The sequence below is a fragment of the Canis lupus genome, chromosome 27, assembly GCF_011100685.1.
Source record: "Canis lupus familiaris isolate Mischka breed German Shepherd chromosome 27, alternate assembly UU_Cfam_GSD_1.0, whole genome shotgun sequence".
Lineage (NCBI taxonomy): Eukaryota > Metazoa > Chordata > Mammalia > Carnivora > Canidae > Canis > Canis lupus.
In genome coordinates, this window is record NC_049248.1 from 26,594,868 (window position 1) to 26,617,957 (window position 23,090).

The 23,090-nt window shown below is 41.6% G+C and overlaps 1 protein-coding gene across 4 annotated transcripts; it reads left to right on the forward strand.

The window, feature by feature from the left end:
- KLHL42 (kelch like family member 42) lies at window positions 1-19,891 on the forward strand. Of its 4 annotated transcripts, XR_005379976.1 has the most exons (5): window positions 1-906; window positions 10,014-10,207; window positions 14,653-15,459; window positions 18,289-18,396; window positions 18,511-19,891. XR_005379976.1 is itself a non-coding variant. In XM_038577145.1 (3 exons), the coding sequence occupies exons 1-3, from the start codon at window positions 35-37 to the stop codon at window positions 15,102-15,104; spliced, it is 1,518 nt and encodes a 505-aa protein (XP_038433073.1). In that variant the 5' UTR covers window positions 1-34; the 3' UTR covers window positions 15,105-19,891. The 4 variants fall into 4 exon arrangements, 1 of the variants encoding a protein (XP_038433073.1); XR_005379975.1 differs by having other exon boundaries at window positions 14,653-18,396; XR_005379974.1 differs by having other exon boundaries at window positions 18,289-19,891.
- The last annotated feature ends 3,199 nt before the right edge of the window (window positions 19,892-23,090 follow it).

Sequence of the window (23,090 nt, forward strand, 5' to 3'; positions counted from 1 at the left end):
GGCGGGCGGCCCGGCGGCCCGCGGCCCCCCAGCCATGTCGGCCGACGAGATGGTGCAGATCCGCCTGGAGGACCGCTGCTACCCGGTGAGCAAGAGGAAGCTCATCGAGCAGAGCGACTACTTCCGCGCGCTCTACCGCTCCGGCATGCGCGAGGCCCTGAGCCAGGAGGCGGGCGGCCCCGAGGTGCAGCAGCTGCGCGGCCTCAGCGCCCCGGGCCTGCGCCTGGTGCTCGACTTCATCAACGCCGGCGGGGCCCGCGAGGGCTGGCTCCTGGCCCCGCGGGCGGAGCAGGGCGGAGGGGTGGAGGAGGAGGAGGACATGGACGAGGCGAGCCTGCTGGCCGAGCTGGTGGAGGCGGCCTCCTTCCTCCAGGTCACGTCCCTGCTGCAGCTGCTGCTGTCGCAGGTGCGGCTCACCAACTGCCTGGAGCTGTACCGCCTGGCGCAGGTGTACGGGCTGCCCGACCTGCAGGAGGCCTGCCTGCGCTTCATGGTCGTCCACTTCCACGAGGTGCTGTGCAAGCCCCAGTTCCACCTCCTGGGGGCTCCTCCTCAAGGCCCCGGGGACGGCAGCCTGAAGCAGAGGCTCAGAGAGGCCCGGATGACCGGGACTCCTGTCCTCGTGGCCCTGGGGGATTTCTTGGGGGGGCCCCTGGCCCCTCACCCCTACCAAGGGGAGCCCCCGTCCATGCTCAGGTATGAGGAGATGACTGAGCGTTGGTTCCCGCTGGCCAACAACCTTCCTCCCGACCTGGTGAACGTCAGGGGTTACGGGTCCGCCATCCTGGACAACTACCTCTTCATAGTGGGCGGGTACAGGATCACCAGCCAGGAGATCTCGGCTGCGCACTCCTACAACCCCAGCACCAACGAGTGGCTCCAGGTGGCCTCCATGAACCAGAAGAGGTGAGTACCCTGCAGGGCCCCTTCCTTCCTTCCCGGCCCCATTCATTCACCAGTCCATTCCCCTCCTGTTCCCTGGGCTGTCAGGGGAGGTGGCGCCGAGGTGTGGGGATGACATCCTCAGGACTGTTGGTGGCCTTGACTCTGGCAGCTGCGAACTTGAACTTGCGAGGAAGACGTGACCCCCCCCCCCCCCAACCCCCGCCCAGTGAGGTCACCTGGCTGAGTAGTTTCCTTGCAGGCATCGCGCTTACAGGCAAACTGCCTTTTTTGCCTCTTACCCCGTGGAGAGAAAGAGGTCTGTGGTTTCCTCGAAGGATACTTTAAAAGAAAACTTTTAAAAGTTTGTTTTCATTTTTCCCCTTTTTATTTTTTTACTTTTTATTTTTTAGGCTCTCGTCCTGATTACAGTGACACACTTGGCAGTGACCTGTAACGCTGTCTTGGGAAGACTTTGTTGTTGTTGTTACTGACTTTGAAGCTTTCCACACTGGGGCCCCCAATCTGTGACCAGGACATGACCATTAGAGTCGTACATAGGATCGTCTTTCTGATTCTTTATTTTCTCTTTGGCATCTCCTTTCCTTCGCAGACAGTTTCGTCTCATTGACCCGAAATTTGAGCCTGGCAGTGGTGACCTACAGAACATTTCAGTCCACCCAGCCTTCTCCCTTCCCATCCTCAGATCCCTCCCAACATGCCCTTGGGGGACTGGAAGACAGGAAAAGGAGGTGCGGAAGGGAGGGAGAGAAGGGAATGGAGCTAGGAAAGGAACAGGGGGATAAAAAGAGCAGACCAGATACAGGGAGAGGTGGTAGGCAAGAAAGATGGTAGAAGTCAAGATGGCCCAGGGCCATTCACATACAAGTGGGGGGAAGAATCAGTGTGACCCATGGAAGGACAGGAATACCCTTTCTTCTGGTCTACTTGTATCCATCTCAGTCCCCACAGGAGCCTCACCCTGAAGTGTGGAGCAAAGTAGCTGGGGGACTCTCCACCAGGCAAAGAAAGCCATAACAGGAATGGGAAGACCATTGACTTGACTTAGGGTACCCCAAGCCGGTGGCTTTATTTCTACTATAACATGAAATTCATTATGGAAAATGTTCTTTTTTTTTCTGATGATAAAAATAATAATGATTCTAGAAAAATGGAAAAATGGAAAAGAATCAAGAAACAGAGTATCTCACTGCTACTCCCTCCCTCACAGAGGCAATAGCATCTACAGGTTGGGATGTTTTCTTCCAACCCCTTTTTAGTGTATTATTTATACCACTGAGATGATACTGTATTTAAAATTTGGTATTAGAAGTGTTATTTTAAAACAAATGCTAAGAGCTTTAATTGAAGCAAGAAAGGAATATTCAGTGGTTATAGATGGTGCTTGGATTAGGGGTGGAAGGCCCAGGACCTGTCACCTCCACACACATATCTCCCAACTACTTCAACTGGTGTTCAATAGCTCCCCGCCCCCAACTCCAGCTCAAACTCTAACACACTTCACAGAATTCTTTTTTTCTTTCCTTTTTTTTTTTTAAAGAGAAGGGGTAGGGGCAGAGGGAGAGAGAAAATCCTAAGCAGGCTCCATAGCCAGCTCAGAGCCTGATTGATGCAGGGCTCAATCTCACAACCCTGAGATCAAGAGTAGGATGCTTAACCAACTGAGCCACCCAAGCACCCCTTTTTCTTTCTTTACAAATCTTTGGTAGTCCTTTTCTCTTTTTTCTTTTTCTTCATAGGACTATCTTTTCTGTCCTCTGGGGGGGGGGGGGGGCGGAGAAAAGTATTTGAGTAATGCACGAATACATGCTTAGAAAAATTGCCAATGATGTGAAAAAGCCACAGAAGTAAAAAATATGAGTATCTATGGACATATATTTATATATTATACATTTATAAATATGTTATAAATGTATATTTATATAAACCAAATATGTTGATAATTGTTAACAAGGAAAAATGTACATATGCATATACATGTAGGGGTGTGTATGCATCTTATATATCTTTTTACCTTAAAGCTGATTAGGCTGTGCTGATTATTATGACCATTAATATTTCCACTTTGAGAGTTTTTTTCTATATCAACAAATGGAGAGCTATCTCACTCTCATTAATGGCTTTATAATATTCCTATGGCTCTACCATAATGTAATCAGCCCTTCCTTTATTCAGGAACATTTAAGTTGCTTCTATTTGCCATTATAAACAATGCTATAGTGGACATCTTGTCCTATGTGTGTCAGCTTAGCAGGCATATATCAGTCCTGTATGGTCAACCCCTGGAATCCCTGGATAGGTGGGTCAAAGTACATGTACGTTTTAAATTTTGGTAGCTCCTGCCAAATTGCCCATCAGAAAAATTTTCAGATTTCCTCTCCTGTCAACAGTGTTTGAGCTTGCCAGTTCCTATACTTTTGCCAAGACAAGATATTATCATCATTTTTTATTTTTACCAATCCAGTGAGCAAACACTGGTGTGAATGTTTCTGCTTAAAAGAGAAATTTTTCCCTTCATACGATTATTGGCCTTTTGTATATATTTAGTAAATGGCCTTTGCCAATTAAAAAGAAAATTGATTAATCTTTTTCACATTCATTTTAGAAGTTCTGTTTACAGATGTAGAATTAATCGCTTGTCTCTTAGGTAATGTTGCACATGTTTTTCCCCTGCCTTTATTTTATCGTAAGGCCTCAAAAATGAAGTCCCTAAAGTGACCAGGCAGGTGAAGTCAAGGAGTAGAAGGCTGGGTTGGAGTTACCGTGAACCAGACAGCTACCCCCCCCCACCACAAGAGGGCTCCACCTCGCAGCCACAACTTGTTGCCACCTAGAAGTGAGGAATGGTGTTGCCAGCCAGCCAGATATCAGATTTTTAAATGCTGGCAGGTTGCTTCATTGAAAAAAACCAACATCAACAATAAAAAACACCTTGCAGACCAAACAGATTGCAGGATAATATTGTGAGCCTCCAGTATTGGACCTCAGGTTTATAGTGTATTATATGAAGAAATTTAAAATTTTTTATAGTCAAATGTGTCATGTACCTCCTATTAGCTTTTAATTTTGTATAGGAAAGGCTTCTACAAGCTAAGAATATACAAATATTCATCTAGATAAAAGTAATTTACATTACTTTTATATTTTTGCCTTTTTACATTTGTATTTGAATTGTATGGAGTTTATTTTTATATAAGGTATAAAGTAAGGTTATAACATGTTTTCTAAATGTCCCAGTGGCCTCAATCCTCACTGTGATTTGCACGACCAGTTATCAGATACTAATTTTCCTGTTTCTATATTGACAGATTGGCCATTCCTTTATCAATTACATACTTTTAAATTATTGTAGCTTGGTAAACTGTTTTATTGTTCATGGGGCCGAGATCTGTTTGCTCTGTTTTATTTTGATTCTCTTATCTATTCTTTGTACATTGTCTCCTTCAGGTAAACTTTAGAGTTTGTCAAGGCCTTTTGGAATCTTGATTGGGATTACATTATATTTATCAGTAGCTGGGGGAGGATTCATAGTTTCATAATACTTTGCAGCTGGAAAAATGGTTTGTTTTTCCATGTATTTACTTAGGTCTTCGGTCCTTCAGGGAAGGCTTCTTTTATTATCTTTGTATAGTCTGTATATTTTTTTTTATTACAAGTATTCTCAGGTATTTTCTAGTTATTGTTGTTTTCTTTTTTAAAAACATTTATTTATTTATTTATTTATTTATTTATTTATTTATTTATTTATTTATTAATTAGCAGGATGTAGGCCCCCGTGTAGGGCTTGAAGTCATGACCCTGAGGTCAAGAGTCACATGCTCCACTGATTGAGCCAGCCAAGCACCCTGAGTTATTGGGCTTGTTTTTTTTTTTTTTCTGCACAGTATTTTTTCCCACCAAATTTTAAAATTGGATGCCATATTGGAATTTGTAATCTTCTTTATCTCTCTCCTACTGTGACTCAGATCTGACATCAACTCAACTGGGAGTCCTTTCTTAAACTCTCAGTTGGGCTAAATATTCCAATTCTGTGCTTTTCTAGCATGCTCTCCACCTTCAGTTGAAATTTTCTGCTTCTGTTTGTTTCTCTCCCTTCTGATGAGGGCCAATTCAGTCCTTATGTATATGCCTACTGCTAACATGGTGTCCAGCAAATAACAGATGCTTAAAATACCTGGTTATTTTGAATTATGGAATATATTATACATTATTATAATAAAAGTGAATTATTTTTTTAAATGTGACATTACTGTATTTTTATCTTGTAACCATCATTTTAGTTATTTAGAATAGCTGAAAAATGTTAATGTTTAATTGAACATTTACTCTGTACTAGGTACTGTTTTTACTGCTTTGGGTGTATTATCTCACTCTTCACATACACTGTATCGGGCAAGTTCCCATTTTACAGAGTCAGAAACTGAGGCATAGAAAGTTAAGTAAATTGCTAAGTTGTGTGTAATAAGTAGAGTAACCAAAATGTAAATATCCATTGACTAGATATAAACATTTAGAATATTTACAATTTGACTTATAGACTGGCAGTGACCATCCTCATGAAGACTTTTAAATTTTCTTCTTAGAAATTATTTTTTTCCGAGAAGTGGAGCACATACACTTTGTGGTGCTGTGCTGCTTTTTAAAATTTCATTACATGTATTTCAGCTTCACCACAGCCTTTCCGTCCAGCATCTTTCTAGTCACTATTGGGTGAACAACAAAGATGACATAGTTCCTATTCTCAAGGAGTTCATGATTGAGTTTAGATGATGAGACAAGTAAAAATGAAACCTAGAATGGGATTATTCCTGGGTAATGTGTCTAACACAGTTTCTGGAAACATCAGAGGTAAATTAGAAGCATAAGCAGATTTTGGCCTCTGGTCACACATGCTACCTTGATTCACTGCCTTTGTGAAGTACCTGTGCTGTTTTACTTTGACAAAGGGGTCATATGCAGAGCAGCCCAATTTCCCCAGGGACTGAATAGGATGGTGATCTCAGAAACTTAAATAATAAAGGACAGGCAGGAACTCTAGGATTGAGAGATTCTGTAGTGGTGCTCTATGACCAGTAATGCCTGGAGAAAATGGTGCTGTGTGACCAGTAGTGCCCTGCCTCTCTGAAAGGAAGGAAGGAAAGAAGGAGGGAAGGAAGGAAGAGAAGGAAAGAAAGAGATGTTAATGATGTGCCCGCACACTTACTTGAAAGTGACAATATTAAGTACATAGCACTCTTTGAGAGGATGCTTGGAAGTCCAGGTATGCAATCCTTCCCAGTGATCTGAATGTAGATTTGATCTCAGGAATTGTCAGGACATAACTCTTCACATAAGAAACTTCTGTGCCCACAAAAGTACTTGCCTTCCTTTCGCACTATAATTGGTGATAACTGGCAGGAACTGGCCACTGTCACAACAGTCGGTTCATTAATTTCTCTATTTCGGACGTCTCTAGTCTCTTAGATTGCCCTGCACTTTTGGTCTGAAATTGTTCTGTGTGTGAATACAGCAAGGCCGGGAGATAGTTAAGCAAGTCTCCTGGCAGAGATGGAATTACAGTTGTCAGCCTTGGCTGTCCCCTTTTCCTCTGAGTGAAAGTTTAGTGTTTTAGGGCATGTCTAGAGTCATGGAACCCTCGAGAGATTTTGTCCTCTCTGGTCAACATTGCAGTGGAGTCTGAGAATACTGTGAAGGAAAGAAAACTATGTATCTACTCCCCGCCCCAGCCCACTGTGATTTTGGCCAATAGTTGGTTTGTGTGCTCTGGTTTCTCAGACATGGTAGTAGGTAGCAACCTTGACTATTTCTGTTCCTAACTTTTGCGCTCTCCCCTTCCTGGTCCCCAGGGGAGGTTAATTCATATGGAAGTAGCAGAAGGTAGGCAGCAGAAGGGGAAGGAAGGGACACAAACACCCAAGTGCTCCACAGACTGTATAATCCTCTTCTGAGTAGTTGAGAAGATCTTGCCATTGTGAGAAAAGATCTTGCCATTTCTCTCTGATGTTTACTCTACCGGTAACAAACTATTCTACGGATGGTTTGTATTTCTTGAGCTCTTACTCTGGGCCACATGTTGTAGACACTTTTAGATGTCACTTCCTATTTCATGCTCACAGCCTCTCTTTGAGGTAAGTACTCTTACTGGTTCCATCTCCCCAGAGGGGAAGCTGAGGCTCAGTGAGTTCAGTTACCTTGCACAGCAGTCATGGGACCAGCACTCAAAGCCACTCAGGCCTCTGTGTCACCTGCCACCCTGCAGTTGTATACAGCTACTGTTCATCTGTGTACCAGTGTTCAGCATATTTCATGTCACTTAGTTTTTAAGGATTTAATGAGCTCTTTATTACCTTGAAATGGAGTAGTAATTAAATCAGCATCTATTTTTTTTACTTTTATTTCTATTTACTGTAAGCCAGTCAGTTATGTAGCTACAACACATCATTATTTGATTTAAAAATTCTTCTTTTTACCCCCTGAGGGTAGTATGTCAGGGATCAATATTAAGAAAACACTAGAGATGATAGTTGTTGTTGTTTTTTTTTAAATCAATTAGCTTAGATTCATACTTTCACCATTCAAGAGGTGAAGAGTGAAAGAGTTATTTTCAGAAAGTAGGAAATGAGGGGCTACGTGGCAAGTATTTATGGATAAGAGAGAACTTTGTGCATAATTCTAGAGTACATTATAGCTAGTGACAGTTGCAGTTAAGAAATGAGAAACAGACCCACTCAGAGTTAAGAAACTTAGGCTTATGGGATGCCTGGGTGGCTCAGCAATTAAGCATCTGCCTTCAGCTCAAGGCCTGATCCTGGAGTTCTGGGATCAAGTCCCACATCGGGCTCCCTGCATGGAGCCCGCTTCTCCCTCTGCCTATATCTCTGCCTCTCTCTCTCTGTGTCTCTCATGAATAAATAAATAAAATCTTTTAAAAAAGAAAAGAAAAGAAACTTAGGCTTATAACATGCAGAAAAACATTCCCTCTCATGACCCCTCTCTGCAAGTGTTCCCCTTTACAGCTCTTACTATGTGTGACATTATGCTTTTCCCCACTTCACAGATGGGGATACTGAGGCTCAGATGAATGGAGATTCAGTGACTTGTCCAAGGTCACATAGCTGTTGAGTAATGGAGCTGAGATTTCCCTGTTTAAACCTGGGCTCCTAATCCTTAGCAATATGCCTCTTCATTAAGTGGTGTGTTTCGGGGTGGCAGTTTCATCTCAATTTCAGTATTGAAAAGTTTCTTCTCTCCAAGTGAATTTGAGCATGCTGGGGTCTGGAGAGATGGAATTGTTTACTTTTAACTGCCTATTCATTCAGCCCTTACATGTTTACTTAGGACAAATGATTATGCTGGATGAATATTAAAAACTGTTTTGATCTTACAAAATTTACTATCTATGTACTTTTGGGGAGCAAAAACAAATTGCGGGCTGGTAAAATTTAGTGCTTATTTACAAGCTTTATTTCCTTTGGTTCCCCAAATTTGCACACAGAGAGAGGGCATCATGGTCAGATTTTAAGGACCATTGGCAGCGGAAAAAGTAAGCAACATAAACCAGACCCCCCAATAACTGCCACCCCAGCAAAGTCTGTTGGCATGAAATATGAATGCCTGGCTCGGTTTAATGGACAATATGAAGTTCTTGTTGAAGGGTACTCTGTTCATTCTCTGATTTGGAAAACAAAACAAAACTAAAACTCATTTAAATGTACACATTACAGGCACCTTTGAAAACATCTTACTGTTTTAGTAGGTGGCTATTACCAACATGTTCTATGTCATTATGCATCAGTGTTAAGCACCTGTTAGGAGATCATAAATGGACTACTCATTCCCTGTTTCTTCTTCGTCTACCCTCTTACATGTGTTTTTCCTATGTGGCCTCTACACCCATTATTTCTTAAGATACTGTTACTTTTGAAAATGTTGTGTTGGCGCTAGATGTGGCCTCCAAGTTGACCTGGTCTACTTTCTTTATTTCAAACACTAGAAAACGGGGAAATTATAATGATAGTATCTTATCTCAGTGTAGTACTTGCTGATAAACTGCTGTAATTGCCTTGACCATTCTGTGATGGGTATTAGCCCCATACCAGAGATGGCGAAGTGGGATGTTTGAGCCAGGGTAAGATATCTGGTTATCAGCAGAGGTGGGGTCTGAGCCAGGGTCTCCTGATTTGTGCTTCAGGTCTTTGTGTTGCATTATGCTCTCTGCTCACACTCCCATAAACTAGACACTACTGCATGTTTCAGGGAAACTGTCTTAAATGTTTATCTCGTCTGGCCTTCAAGGAGTCCATTAATCCCTGTATGCTGTGTTGAAACAAATTAAAAAATCGTAAGACTTTTTTTTATCTAGCGTCTGAAGCCTGAGAACTGTTTAATTGTATTACTGAATATGGAGCTTAAAACCAATATATTCTCTTTTTAAAATAATTTTCTATTATGATAGGTGAGCATTTGTGAATTTAAGTATTTGTTAATATGTGTAAATACTCGAAGAGTGTTGGATCAGAATATGTTTAATTAGTTCAGTGCTTATGTAGCCCTACATTATTTGTTGTGAAACAATATATAAGAGGCCCTCAGACTGGAAGTGGAGCGAGTGATCTACCTAGGTGCCCTTGTGGTAAGTGGCTCTCTGAACCACCCTTCAGCAACCACCCTTAGCATATGCCTGTCTGTGTAGGAGGTGCTAGTGTGTACCTAACATAAAGCCTACCCACTAGGTAGGAAGAATGGAAAACATTCTGAGTAGAGAGGGGAGTGAGGTGGTTACGCATTTCTCCCTTGGCACTTGCTCCCACAAAATATCATTGGTTCTTGGCATAAGGCTAAGCAAGACTACTCTTGGTTATATTGAATTGCTTATCTTCAATTGGTAACATTTGGAAAATGTATCATTCTTGTGAATTCTGGGGTTGGAGTGGTATTTGAGATGTCATTTGGTCATTCCTCTGTCCCCAGGCAGAATGGACATCCAGCTCTTGGAGAGCTAATTTTCTTTAGATATCCAACACATTCCTTACTCTGCTTTAGCAGTTCATGCCATTGCCTTCTTAATGGTCAAAAAACTGACTCTCTGGACCTTTGTGTCTCTCTTTCAGGTCTAATTTCAAGCTTGTGGCCGTTAATTCAAAACTCTATGCCATTGGTGGGCAGGCCGTTTCTAATGTTGAGTGTTACAATCCTGAGCAGGATGCCTGGAATTTTGTGGCACCCTTACCAAATCCTCTGGCTGAGTTCTCTGCGTGTGAGTGTAAGGGAAAAATTTATGTCATTGGAGGATATACTACCAGAGGTAAGTATGTGGTCCTCTTCTATGAGCTTCGGCAGCCTGGAGAAGGGCAGGAGGGTGCCAAAAGAAACACTTTGGTGTAATTTAATACATTATATACTGGACATTTACATATCTGGAAGAAGAGAGTTGTATACTACAGGGGTGTTTTGGAAGGGAGGGGACCTTTGATGCCTTTGTGTGATCATGAAAATTGAATGGGGTAGAGGATGCTATGAAGAGAATATATGTTTTCTTTCTGTTCTGGCCAGCTGTCTTGTGACTTGACTGGGCAACTCCCAACCTTCTCCCAAACACATTTAACACTATGTAATTTAGGGCTAGAACATTCTGCAGATCTTTGTTTTCACTTTCTTCCTTCTTGAATACAAATATATCAGACATAATTTACAGAAACTCAGTGCTAGGCTGTTGTTCACATATCCTAAGAGGATTATAAAAGACATGAATATAAGACCATTCTTTCCTGACCTCCTCCCAGAGGTGGGAGGTGGTTGTACTGTTTATTAAACTGTACTTTTTTTTTTGGTGGCTATTTGGTAGTTGATAATTTGGGAATAAGTTTCTCCAGTAGGTTTTATAGTGATGTTCTTGGTAGGAAGCATCTCACATGATAGTGATAAAAAAAAAAAAAAAAAAAGCTTGACTGTGTTAAGAGAGGCAGTGGTGGGCCACCAGGAAGAGGTGTGCCTTTCCCTTTATCTCCCTCCAATTGTGTCCAAGTTACCTCTTGGCCAAGGAAATTTATTTCTTCATTTGGTTTATCTGATTGTAAAATGCCCAGAACTTACAGAAAAGGTATAACTAGACTCATGGGACTTTTAGCCCCATTGTAGTAGTAGAGTTACCATTATATCTGACATAGTGAAATAACCTGTCTCTCCTTTATGCTATAATATGGGAGGACAGAGTTCTCCAGCCCTGCTGACAGGTATGGAGAGAGGTTACTGATACATCACTTTGTAAAGGACAAAAATCCACATGCTAATATAGGTGCCAAAAATTCTTCTTACTGTAGCCAAATGTGTCTTGTTTGGGGGATTTATATTAGAGGAAGAAGTTCTGTCAATAGATGTTTTATGAGCATCTGATTTACTGTGTGTGTGTGTGTGTGTGTGCGCGCGCGCACGGACATGTGCAAAAGATTCTGAGTAACACTTCTTAAAGTATCTCTAAACAGTTGGCTGTGGAAGGGAGGATGGTGAGTGGTGTTTTAGTTTCCTATGGCTGACTTAACCAACAACTACAACTTGGTGGCCTAAGACAATTTCTAGAAGCCAGAAATCTGAAGTCAAGGTGTGGGAAGTCACATCCCTTTTGAAGGCGCTAGGGGAGAGTCCTTCCCTGCCTCTTCCATCTTTGGTGATTCCAGGTGTTCCTTGGCTGGTGGCTGCATCCCTGCAGGCTCTACCTCCATCTTCACACACCTTCTCCTCTGAGCATATCTACGTCTTTTCCTCTTCTGTCTTTTATAAAGACACATTCCTCATTGGATTTTATAGCCCCCCTGGGTTATCTAGGATGATCTCATCGTGAAATCCTAAACTTCATTGAAAGGTACAAAGTCCCTTTTTCCAAGTAAGGTCACATTCAAAGGTTTTGGGGTTAGGGAGTAAACATATCTTTTTGGGGGCCTGTTGAACTCACTACAGGTGCTGTGTTTATGCATTTAAGGAGGGGCAGTGACCATGGGAAACAGGGAGTTGTTTTTTTTTTTTTTTATAATGCCCTCAGATTTTCATCACTGTGGAGCTATTCTCAATGTCCCTCCCTAGTGACATTCTACTGAAGATAAGATAATTGCCAGCTTTTTTTGGTTATAGATAATTGGGTGAAAAAATAAATAAAGAGACAGAGAGAGACCTAAGAGTCATTTCTTTTACCTTCAATATTGGTGTTCAGGTACAGCGGTCAACTTCATATGCTTAACGAAACCATAGCCCCCAGAGAATTCCTGTGAGTGCATATGTACCTCTGTGTGTGTCTGTGTGCCTTTTTCTCCTAGGAAAGTAAATACAGTTATTTACTTTTGAACATTTCTAAGAATTCTGATTGCTCCCTAGATTTTGTCACACAGAAAGCACCCTTTGGGCTGACATAATGCACACATAACCCTTGGCTTCTCTTGTGACCAGGAGCTGGGAAACACTGACAGGCAGTACTGTAGCCCAAAGAGTACCCTGCTGGTAGATTTCCTAGTTCTTCCATGGCCTGGCTGAGCAAATGTTCTTTAGATCTGACCTGGAAAACCCTTGCTTGTGTGTTTTCTAGTTTCTCAAGCCACTACTAATATACCTTCTTCACTTGGGCCACCCACGGTGATTCCTGTCTCGGGTTCCCCAAGCCAAATACCTGTGATGGGATGGTTGGGTGATGTGGATGGATGGATGTTTGTGTAAAGGTTGAAAATGGGTTTTCTGAGATGAGAGGGCAGGACAGTTCCTTGTACTCTGAAATTCCCCTCCTCTTCTGTTTGGGATCTTCTCAGCACTTCCTAATAGTTACCTGTATTTAGAATAAGAAATCAGAATTGTTTTGTTTTATGAACAAATGCAGGGCTCAAAGTTGGGTTATTAGCCTGCTAACTTCTTAAGTTAGGTAGACTTTAAAATTTAGTAAGTAATTCACAATTTTTATGATAGCTGTTTGATTATATTAATTCTGTAGCAGGCACTGAGGAAATGAAAAATTCAATAGAAAGCAATAGTAACCACTCCAGGGAAGAAGGGTGATTTGTTAAAGTTCAGAATCACCTCCAAATGTAAAAGCAAAAAGAGTATTCCACCAACTCAAACCACCTCATCATGGTCTGAGCCCTTGTTGGGTGAGGAGAAAAAACATTTACAGAAGACCTGGGAAGACCTTCAGACCAGGGACTGAGAAATCCATGGAAGCCTCACTAGAATAAGTCCTTTATTCATGTGGAGGGAAAGCCAGGTTACTAAGGAGCACTTTTTGATAGATTGGAACCAAACTCCCTTGGACTGTCTCCAGAATGAGTTTTATCACAGTAGCTACAATAAAAAGAAAGGTAGGGAGGTATTAATGTGGGTGGAAAAAAAGGACAGTTTCCTAAAGCTGTAGCAGTTCTGAAATTTCTACAGGCATGGGGACATGTGGTAAACGAAAGGTTCAGTCTCCTTCTAGTTCTTTTTTTTTTTTAAGATTTATTTATTTATTCATTCATTTATTCATTCATTCATGAGAGACAGAGAGAAGCAGAGACATAGAAGGAGAAGCAGGCTCCCTGCAGGGAGCCCGATGTGGGACTTGATCCCAGGACCCTGGGATCACTGAGCTGAGCCCAAGGCTGATGCTCAACCACTGAGCCCCCCAAATGTTCCTCCTTCTAGTTCTTTCTGTGCTCTCTTACCAGGCACTCGATTGGTGTCAGCAGTAGTGGTGGAGCTCTTTCATCATTGCTAACTGGGAGTGGGTCCTCCTGTGTCTCACCCCCAGGGGGAAGTGTTGTACGCCTTAGTTACATATCTGTTCCCAAGCTGAGTTGTCTCTTACACTGATGAATTTTGTTGTTTAAACAAAAACAACAAACAGAAAGTTCATTCTTTCTGATAACTCAGAGCATTTTTTATTCTGCTGAGACTAAAATATTCCATTTATTTTTTCCGCAAGGAGGAGAAAAAAAAGAACAAATAATAAGGGAAAAATGAAAAGAGATACTTTAAATTTCACAAGCATTTTTTTCAAAAAGAGAGTAAACAATATTTTTTCCTTAAAGCAGCTATGAATGCAAGATGATTTTGGAGTAGCCTTTGATCTGCTTTCTGATTTTACCCACATAAGAACTAGTCATCTCTTGTGAAGTGGGCACAGGAAGAGGGAAGGGCCTTTGTTAGTATGTCTCTCCTGTTACAACCGAGAAATAGAATTGCCAAGTGATTCTATGGCTTGAAGGGCATAGGTGATAGTTTCTTGGGTTTCTCCTGACCTGCAATTGTGTGATTTCCTTTAGACTAGCCCCTGAAGATCTTGCTTGGCTCACTTGTCTTATTTAGTATAGTTGGCTATCAAAAGTAGATCCTCTTCGGGCTCAGCCTATCATCTGTATTAAGAAGTCAGTAATTCTGTAGCTGTTGAAGAGAGTTCCAGGCGCTGATTCTTTTTACATGGATTTTGGTGGTTCTAAACTGTGTAGGGGTACCAGGGAGGAGGAGGGTATGCTCCAATCACAGCTGGCCATGTCCTGGCCCTCTGGATTCTGAGAGCCTCCCAGGGAGGGGACACACCTGATTGGATTATGGGAATGAATCTAAACAGATCACCTCCTAGTCATTTCGAGAACTGTTGTTCCAACCTCTGCTTCTCTGAAATAGTTTTGCCTCTCTGTTACCAAATTATTCAGGTGGGGGTCGGTGTTTATTACAGCTTAGGCAGACGGTGGTGTTACTTATGTCTGTGTCATCATTTGACCTCTTTCTTCATTTCAGACCGCAACATGAACATTTTGCAGTACTGCCCCTCTGCCGACATCTGGACGCTCTTTGAAACCTGCGATGTCCACATTCGCAAGCAGCAGATGGTATCTGTTGAGGAGACCATCTACATCGTGGGGGGATGTCTGCATGAACTGGGGCCCAACCGGAGGAGCAGCCAGAGCGAGGACATGCTCACCGTGCAGTCCTACAACACTGTCACAAGGCAGTGGCTCTACCTCAAGGAGAACACATCCAAATCGGGTCTTAACTTGACTTGCGCACTTCACAATGATGGCATCTACATCATGAGCAGAGACGTTACCCTGTCAACCAGCTTGGAACATCGAGTTTTCCTCAAATACAACATCTTTTCAGATAGTTGGGAAGCATTTAGGCGTTTCCCAGCCTTTGGACACAACTTGCTGGTTTCCTCTCTTTATCTGCCCAATAAAGCAGAAACATGACTGAACTGACTGAGGATTTAAAAGAAACCTGGTTCAAGACAGAAAAAGGAAAAAAAATGTAGTATCCCATTTCAAGGGAGACCGATTTCTAAAGGGAAAACATGAGTTAAAGTAGGTCACATGTACAATAGCTGTAAATAAGCTTACTTGAACTAATTACTTGAAAACACGTGGAGAAAAGAGACCAACTTTATTATTTTTTTAATTATTGATTTTTAAATGATGGGAGCAAATCCATGATAATATTTTCATCCAAATATGATACCCTTGGGCCAGTGACTGAAACTGATCATCAAAAAGAAGATTCATTGTGTCTGCTTTAGTAAAGGGCCAAAGTCAATAACTGACGTGAATGGTAAAGATCATTTTAAAATCCATTTTATTTAGGTCACTTGAAATATCATTAATACCTTCAGTGAGAGATTTTTGTTGTTGTTCTTCACATACTTGACAAATATTTATATTAACATTGTCATTTGCCCCTTTTCTCCCCACATATCCTTCCAGTGGTTTAAAAATCGGGTTCTGTATTTAGATATTTTATTTACACTATCTTTTAGGAAGCTTACAATGATGGAGCCCTATAGTTCTTACAGCATCCAGTCCTCCCTCTCTTGCTTAAAACCTTCTCAGCTATTTTTCCAAACTTTTTTGCAATTATGTGTACTGAATAGATAGGCAGATGTAACCTCTTATTTTATTTAGGTAGCAGGTTGCAAATTTATGTGGTTAGATAAGTTGCATGGCTAGGCATTCTGTATTGTTTAAAAGAGAGGATATATTGTTTAAAAGGATGGAGATATATATACATATATATATTTTTGAAATTGAGTCTTAAATTTAAATGGGAAGGGAAGGAAAGGCCAAATAAGGAAAAAAAAATGCCTTTAAGAGTTACTTTTAATGAATGTATTTGACTTAGTTCTCTTTTTTGGGGTAAGAAAGATAACTGTCATCTTTAGATCAGGCATCTCTCTAATTTAATCTTAACCTTTTAATTCATGCTTTGCTCTTATGAGGTAAGGTGAGGATAGCTGTAGAACATTTGTGCTGGAGAGAGAAGGGGCTCTTTTAGAGATGGTACGGCTTCTGGTGGCTTCTCTGGATTTAGGTAGGTTCCCTTCTTGCCTTGGTTGTTGAATGGAACCAAGCTCCAGCAGTTGTTTTCAGTAAGTCACCTAACACGAATAAAAGCTGCTGCCAGTCATAGGTCCATCCCTTTGAAAATGTATACTTAGAGAAATCTTATTCTTTCTGAACTTCTCTGATCTTTTGTGATGGAATCAGTGAAGCCGTGAGCTGGAGTCCATCTTTCTGTTCTAACGTTCCAGTTACAGCATGTCTCACTTTAAGAAAGTCCCGCAGGAAAAAAAAATCATGGCAAATCCATGCATTCCGCACTTACCCGCTGCTTCCGGCGTGTATTCGCCATGCAGATGTGGTGCAGAGGGGTTGATCACTTCAGCAGAGCTCTTCAGGTCATCAGAAGAGTCACTGCAGGGTTTCTTTAACAACCATGGCCAGCTAGTGGAGTTAAAATCAGGATCTGGTTATAAAAATCCTATTTGCACAACTTTTCAGGACTATTAAGTAAAATGAGGCAAGCCTTTGTTGTGGACTTGGAGACAGCTCTTTGATCTTGTTACCAAATAATCATACCAGTACTCTACTTACACTACTTAAGGGTTTCTAAGCCATATCCATTTATTCTCAAATACTTAGCCTTTTTTTTTAAAACTCGGAACTGAAATCATCTTGGGGATGGTACTCTAATAATAGATTTATATTAATTTATATTCATTATGTAATTGAATTTCCAGTGACCTATAATTTCATTGCATATATTTAAAAATCTAATTTATTTTAGATAGTGTTGACTTTTGTTGCTACAAATTTTAATTTTTTTAAAGCTTAACCTTGTATATCCAGAAGATTCTAGCCAGTTGAATTAGTTCTGGACAATTTGACCTTAGCTTGTAAATAACCACATCATATAAAATGTAATATTGCTGCCAACCAGTTCTCTTCCTGATTACATTCTTTGGATGTGTTTTCCTAATGCCAACAATTAGATTCTTGGACCAAGTGAAGGAATACTCTGATCCACAAAGTTCTTTTTATAAACCAGGTTTGATGTGTGTGTATATGTGCATATTATCTGTGTGTGTATGTGTGTGTGCACGCACGTGTCGTGGCATATTATAGCTCTAAGATACACAGACTTTTAACAAAGTTTTGTTACTCTGGACTGCCAGTGGTACTTGGGCAAGGCACAATGTGCAGTAGGAACAGATCTGTGGATTTGGGTCACCCTTTTTCCTGCCGTGCACATGAGCTACATTGGCATTTTGAGGATAATTTTAATTTAGCTCTGTTCTCGTATTGGTGCCAGTGTTGTATTAAAGACTCTACCTATGATGAGGGAATGTTGCATTGAAAATCCCGTCATCCCCCAGGACTTTGCCTTTTTTTTTAATTTTTATTTTTATTCCGGTATAGTTAATATACAGTGTTATATTAGTTTTAGGTATACAATGTAGTGCTCTTTGATGATATCCTTCCATTTTCTTCCTTCCTCCAAATGTTTCATCCTTCTTTTCTGAAATACTTCTGAGGGGTACTAACCTCCCACTGCAGAGAGGGGAGTTAGTGGAGGACCCCTGATAGTGGGAGCCATCCTGCCAGAAGCAACCTATTTTACTAAGAATAGTCTGAGTGGCAGAGTGAATCCTGAGTGTGGATTGGTAGAGGGAAGTTGGTTCTTCCTGTCATTTTTCCTGGCTTTCTTCTTAAGACCCTTGGTTTCAGAGGCCTCTCCCCTTAGCATCCTTCAAAGTTTTTCTGATGAAAATATATGAGTTATTTCAACAGTGTTGGTTAAGTCATAACAATGAAGTACTGAGAAGGTTATGGATTCTACTAAGAAACAAATAGATTAAGATTAAGCATGAATACCAAAGAGAATTGAACTCGGCCATGTTTTTTTGAACCAAAATCCCAAGTAATTCCAAATGCCTTAGACATCAATTAAAGTTGTATTGAGATGGACAAGCTCTTTCTCTCCAAAGGGTATTAGAAGTAAATGCTTATTTTCTTTCAATAAAGACTTACTTAATGAGCATTGTGGATGCCATGTTTTCAGATTTCCAGGTAAAGTCATGACCCTACCTGTTTGGCCACACAGGTAAATCGAGTGGAAAGGCCTTGGCCTTCTTGATCAACCAACATCTAATGAGCAGTGGCTTAATGCAGAGCATTCGTGAGGCAGCATAGTGACAGAAAGGGAAGATGGGTGAGTTGTTGGATGCCTTTTTCCTAGACCAGGGATGGGGAATATATAACATCTGTGCCACCACTCTCTGATGGTGGCATTATGAATGAGTAGCACTCCTTTCCTCTGTGCCAGGAATTGGTCTCAATCCATGTCATCAGTGTTTCCAGGCATCCATTGCCCATCCCTCAGAGTGAGATGAAGTTCATTTGTCATCCCTGCCTTAGAGGAATGAATGAATTAGGTGAGTAGATTACATCCAAAATGGCTTTGAAAACACTGAGCTGATTCAGCTCTGTTCCCTGGTTCCCAGAAATACTTACTGAAAGTCTATTGTGTGGAGGACAATATTAAGACTAGGGATATAGTCATAAATGAGCCATGTTCCCTGACCTGGGAGAGCTTACAGCCTTGTGAAAATGTTTACTGTAATCATTGTAACCAGTGTCCTCAAAGATGCCTGCTTTTGTCAGGCATCCTGGGGCTCTCTGGCCTGGCTTCCTCTTCAGTCCTGGTCCAATCTGTTCACTGCTTCATGATCTACTAACAATTATAACGAACCAGTTTTTCTCTAAATTTGAACATCACAACCTATGTTTCTGTTTTAATGGTATGCTTTTTTCCCCACTATTTTTCATAGTCTTCTCTGTACTTCATTTTTCAAAAGAAAAATTACATGTGATCTGCTGTAAAGGTAATTACTAGGAACCACAGCATATGTGGCTAAGGGCTCAGCAGCTTGATCCCATGAGAAGCAGGAGCAAAATCAGGGAAATGAGTATCGGGAGAGAGGCGAGCTGTACACGTGTCTGTACCTATGCCTGCAAAACACTTCTATAAAAAGTATTACTAGATGGTTATTAAGACACTTGTCCCGACTTAAAGTCAGTTAACTTCACCTGTGTGATAGCTATTAGAGTGGTTTTCTGTCCTTATGTTTCATTTACATAAGAATATTTCTTATTTTTCATTTTCTCATGTTAATTTAGGAACACGGTATAAAATACACACCAGTTGACCTATGCTAACTTCTGCACTTGACATAACCATTTTTATTCATTCCTACAGGAGACATTAAATGTAAAAGATGGTCAATTTTGAGGAGCAAAAGGGTGCTGAGATGACTTTGGTAGGATTGGCTGGTGCTTTCTCAAATGGATGTCAGAGTTTATTACTAGTAAAGAAAAAGAAAATGTAATTTGCATTATTGTGTCATTTTTCTAAGAAAAATCTTAATAGGGGTTCTTTAGATGTCTCTACAATGTTTTCCTATCTAGTGGTCATTTTAGGAAAATTGATAATCTGTAGAATGAACAATTACATTTTGTTATTACTGACACTTTGTTAAAAAGGTTGTATTGTGTCTTCAAGTTGTGGCTTAAAGTGTAAACATTATGATACTATTCATTCAAATACAATGATGCCTATGATGCACTCAAATAGCATTCGTTCTGTGTTTATAACTAGAACTATAGAAGAAAATCTCTTCAAATAAAATAGTTCTAAATCTTAACAATCCAAATTGTTGTCCATTAGGTACTGTGTACCAGCTGTGGGGTCAGGGCTGTGCCAGAGCTGAGAGGAAACAGGGCCCTCAGGTGGAGGACGCCTGACTTGCAGGGAAGGCTAGACTAACGCTTAGGAACTGGCTAGAGAGGCAGTAGTCCTGTTGGAAGATGGACCACATGGGGTAGCAGAGGTTGTGAGAGCCTTTTGTGTTTGGAGAAGAGGGATCTGGAAGGAAGATCTCTGAATCCTTAGAATTCAACAGCAATTACAGCCCACCACAACCTGTTCCACCCCGTCTTCTAATATTTCTCACTGTTTTTAAGCACCCCTCACTCCTGGAAAACTGAAACACAGCTCCTTGCCTTTTTTTTTTTTTTTTTTTTTTTAAGATTTATTTATTTATTTGAGAGAGAGAGAAAGCACACGGGTGGAGGAGAGGGACAGAAGAAAGAATCTCAAGCAGACTCCCCACTGAGTGTATAGCCTGATGTGGGACTTGATCTCAGGACCCCAAGATCATGACCTAAGCCAAAACCAAGAGCAGGAGGCTTAACCAACTGTGCCACCCAGGTGCCCCACAACTCCTGCTTTTGAGGCTGGTGAGGGGGATGCTGGGGGTGGCAGCATTACAAAATGAGGTTCAGCTACTAGATGATACCCCAGAGATGTCCATTCCTTTCTATCCTTTGATTGCCTCTCGTGCAGGAACCTACCTGCTCACACATGCCCACCTTATACATACAATTTTAAGAATGATCCAACTTAAAATAATACTGCTACCTCATAAGAAACCTAAGACATACCCACCTTTACAGCAAGGGAAACAGTCAAAAATCAGATCCAGTCACTGCTGGATGACATCACAGCTTATTGCATCCCCAAGTCCAGGGTTGTCAGGGTATGTTCATCCTGAACACCGATGAATGACTACTAAGTTCTGACAATCTATCACGAATAATCCAAATTATTTCCTACACACTCAAGACACACCAAAACAACCACACCCACCATGAACTGAGTTCTTATTCTGTGTGAGTAATTCCAAGCATTTTTGAAAATTTAACTGATTTAATCCTCACAACAATCCCATATGGTCAATACAGTATTATCCCACATTATGACTGGGGAACCAGAGGCATTACCGGTCACGCATTGCTATTTGGGAAAAGGGAGAAGAGAAGACTGACTGCAGTCTACTGGTCCAAACTGTGGATTATACTTTTCCCTGCAGGTGAAGGCTAGCAAATGCTCCCTGCTCCAATGATGGAGTGGGTTTCTGGTCAACTGATCTGGGAACCCTTGCTTCTGTCTTGTAGTAGAATGTTCCACAGCCCTGCCCAAGAGGCTGTGCCAATGAGGTAGTCCTCTTCCTATTGGAATGGTTTATTGGAGGGGGCGGTGTGTTGGCAGAACTGAGAATTTCTGGAGAGACTAGGGGATCCTCTTCGCAGGCCATAAACATTTCTTTGGAGATAAAACCCCTTTAAGAACCCAATTAGAGGTTGGTGGGTCTGATCTCTGGCAACTCCATGGGCTAAAGGCCCACATCTAGAGAGCCCATCTTTGTAATATCTGTCTTCCTGCCCATAGTCTTTACCCTCAGCTTAATGGCGCCAATCCCTTCATCTCAGCTTTGGGAAAGCCTGCAATAGTAGGGGTCTGCCCTTGCTAGTGTACATCCCAGGGAATGTTGCTTTCATAGAAATGACTGCTTCTCTGTGGCAGGAGGTGTTTGGGAGGGGTTCTGGGCATACATTCCCACTGTGTCTTTGCCTGTTCTGAAGGCCCGGTCCCTACTATATTTTCCCTATTTGTTCATACACCTTTGATTGAAACAGAGGCTCTGGTTCTTTATCTTTTTTTTTTTTTTTTTTTTGAGGCTCTGGTTCTTGCAGTTCTGCAAGGCAAGGCAAATGTCACCTGACCCTTTGCCATTGCCTGCCTGTTGGAGGCAGAACGGGGAAAAGCCTGGGTGCCAGAGCAAGACTGGCTGAGTCTGCTTCCCAGTTCCACCACCTTCTAGCTGTTTAGCCTTGGTCAGGTTACTCTATCTACCTGAGCCTCAGATTTTTTTTTTTTTAAGATTTTATTTATTTATTCATGAGAGAGAGAGAGAGAGGCAGAGACACAGGCAGAGGGAGAAGCAGGCTCCCTGCAGGGAGCCCAATGTGGGACTGGATCCCGGGTCTCCAGGATCAGGCCCTGGGTTGAAGACTGCGCTAAACTGCTGAGCCACCCAGGCTGCCCCTCAGATTTTCTTTTAACTGTAAAGTACAGATAACAACTGCATCCACCCAGTGGAGTTATTATGAACATTGAATGAGGAGATCCACATGGACCCTCGGAAGGGCACCTGGCATATAGCACACAGGGAACATGAGTTGTTATTATTACCAAAGCCGCTGGCTGTTTTCTTTATATGTTCAAATGGGCTAGCATGGCCAGCAACTAATGCCTTTCTTAAAATACCTTACTGAAGCCATCAAGAGGTAACTAACACATTCCAAGATCCTGATGTGTTTCCGTCATTTCTCCCACAGATTTGAATCACAAGATAAAGCAGTATAGCCAGTTACCTTGTTTCTCACACAAGGATAGGGATGGAGAATCCTACTCATTCCACCCTTCATCTTTGTTTAGCTGGTCCCACATTTCAGTGTTAGATAGCTGGAACATCCCATCCCAAGTACCAAACTTTTTATCAAGACTTTGTTGAGACCAGCTGAGGTCATGTGTCCATCCCTAGGGTAACCACTGTGGCTAGAGGCTTGGAGGGAAAACTCCAGCCCAACCACATGGAATGAATGAATACCAGATAACAGGGGTTCTTCATGCCAAAAGAAAGGGGTGTCAACTGTTGTATCCTGAAAAGACCATCTGAACAATCTGAGCTAAGCTTGTTAGGCTTACTGCAGTGAGGGAGGAACATTACCTCGAGTCTTAGCCACATCTCAGAAGGAGGAAGTCAGGTTTTCAGGCCTGGGCTGGATGCTTTTAAGGCAGATTTTGAAACTGGGCAGAGTTTATGATAGGAGAGCTTTGGGTGCAACGTTCTGTGGGCATATTGCAGTGAGATCTTGCAACTAGCCTTGGTGAGTAGTAAGCTGTTAGTCTTGGTGAAGTAAGCTAAGTACTGGCTGCATAGTATTATGAAAGATAATTCCTATGACAGTTACATAATAGTTCTTCTGTGTGTTTCTTATTCC

Bases quoted from the DNA above. Each gene is read 5' to 3' on its own strand.
- KLHL42 (XM_038577145.1), top strand. From the start codon at position 35: ATGTCGGCCGACGAGATGGTGCAGATCCGCCTGGAGGACCGCTGCTAC. The intron at 907-10,013 runs GTGAGTACCCTG...TCTCTCTTTCAG, and splicing joins GCCTCCATGAACCAGAAGAG to GTCTAATTTCAAGCTTGTGG. The intron at 10,208-14,652 runs GTAAGTATGTGG...TCTTCATTTCAG, and splicing joins TGGAGGATATACTACCAGAG to ACCGCAACATGAACATTTTG.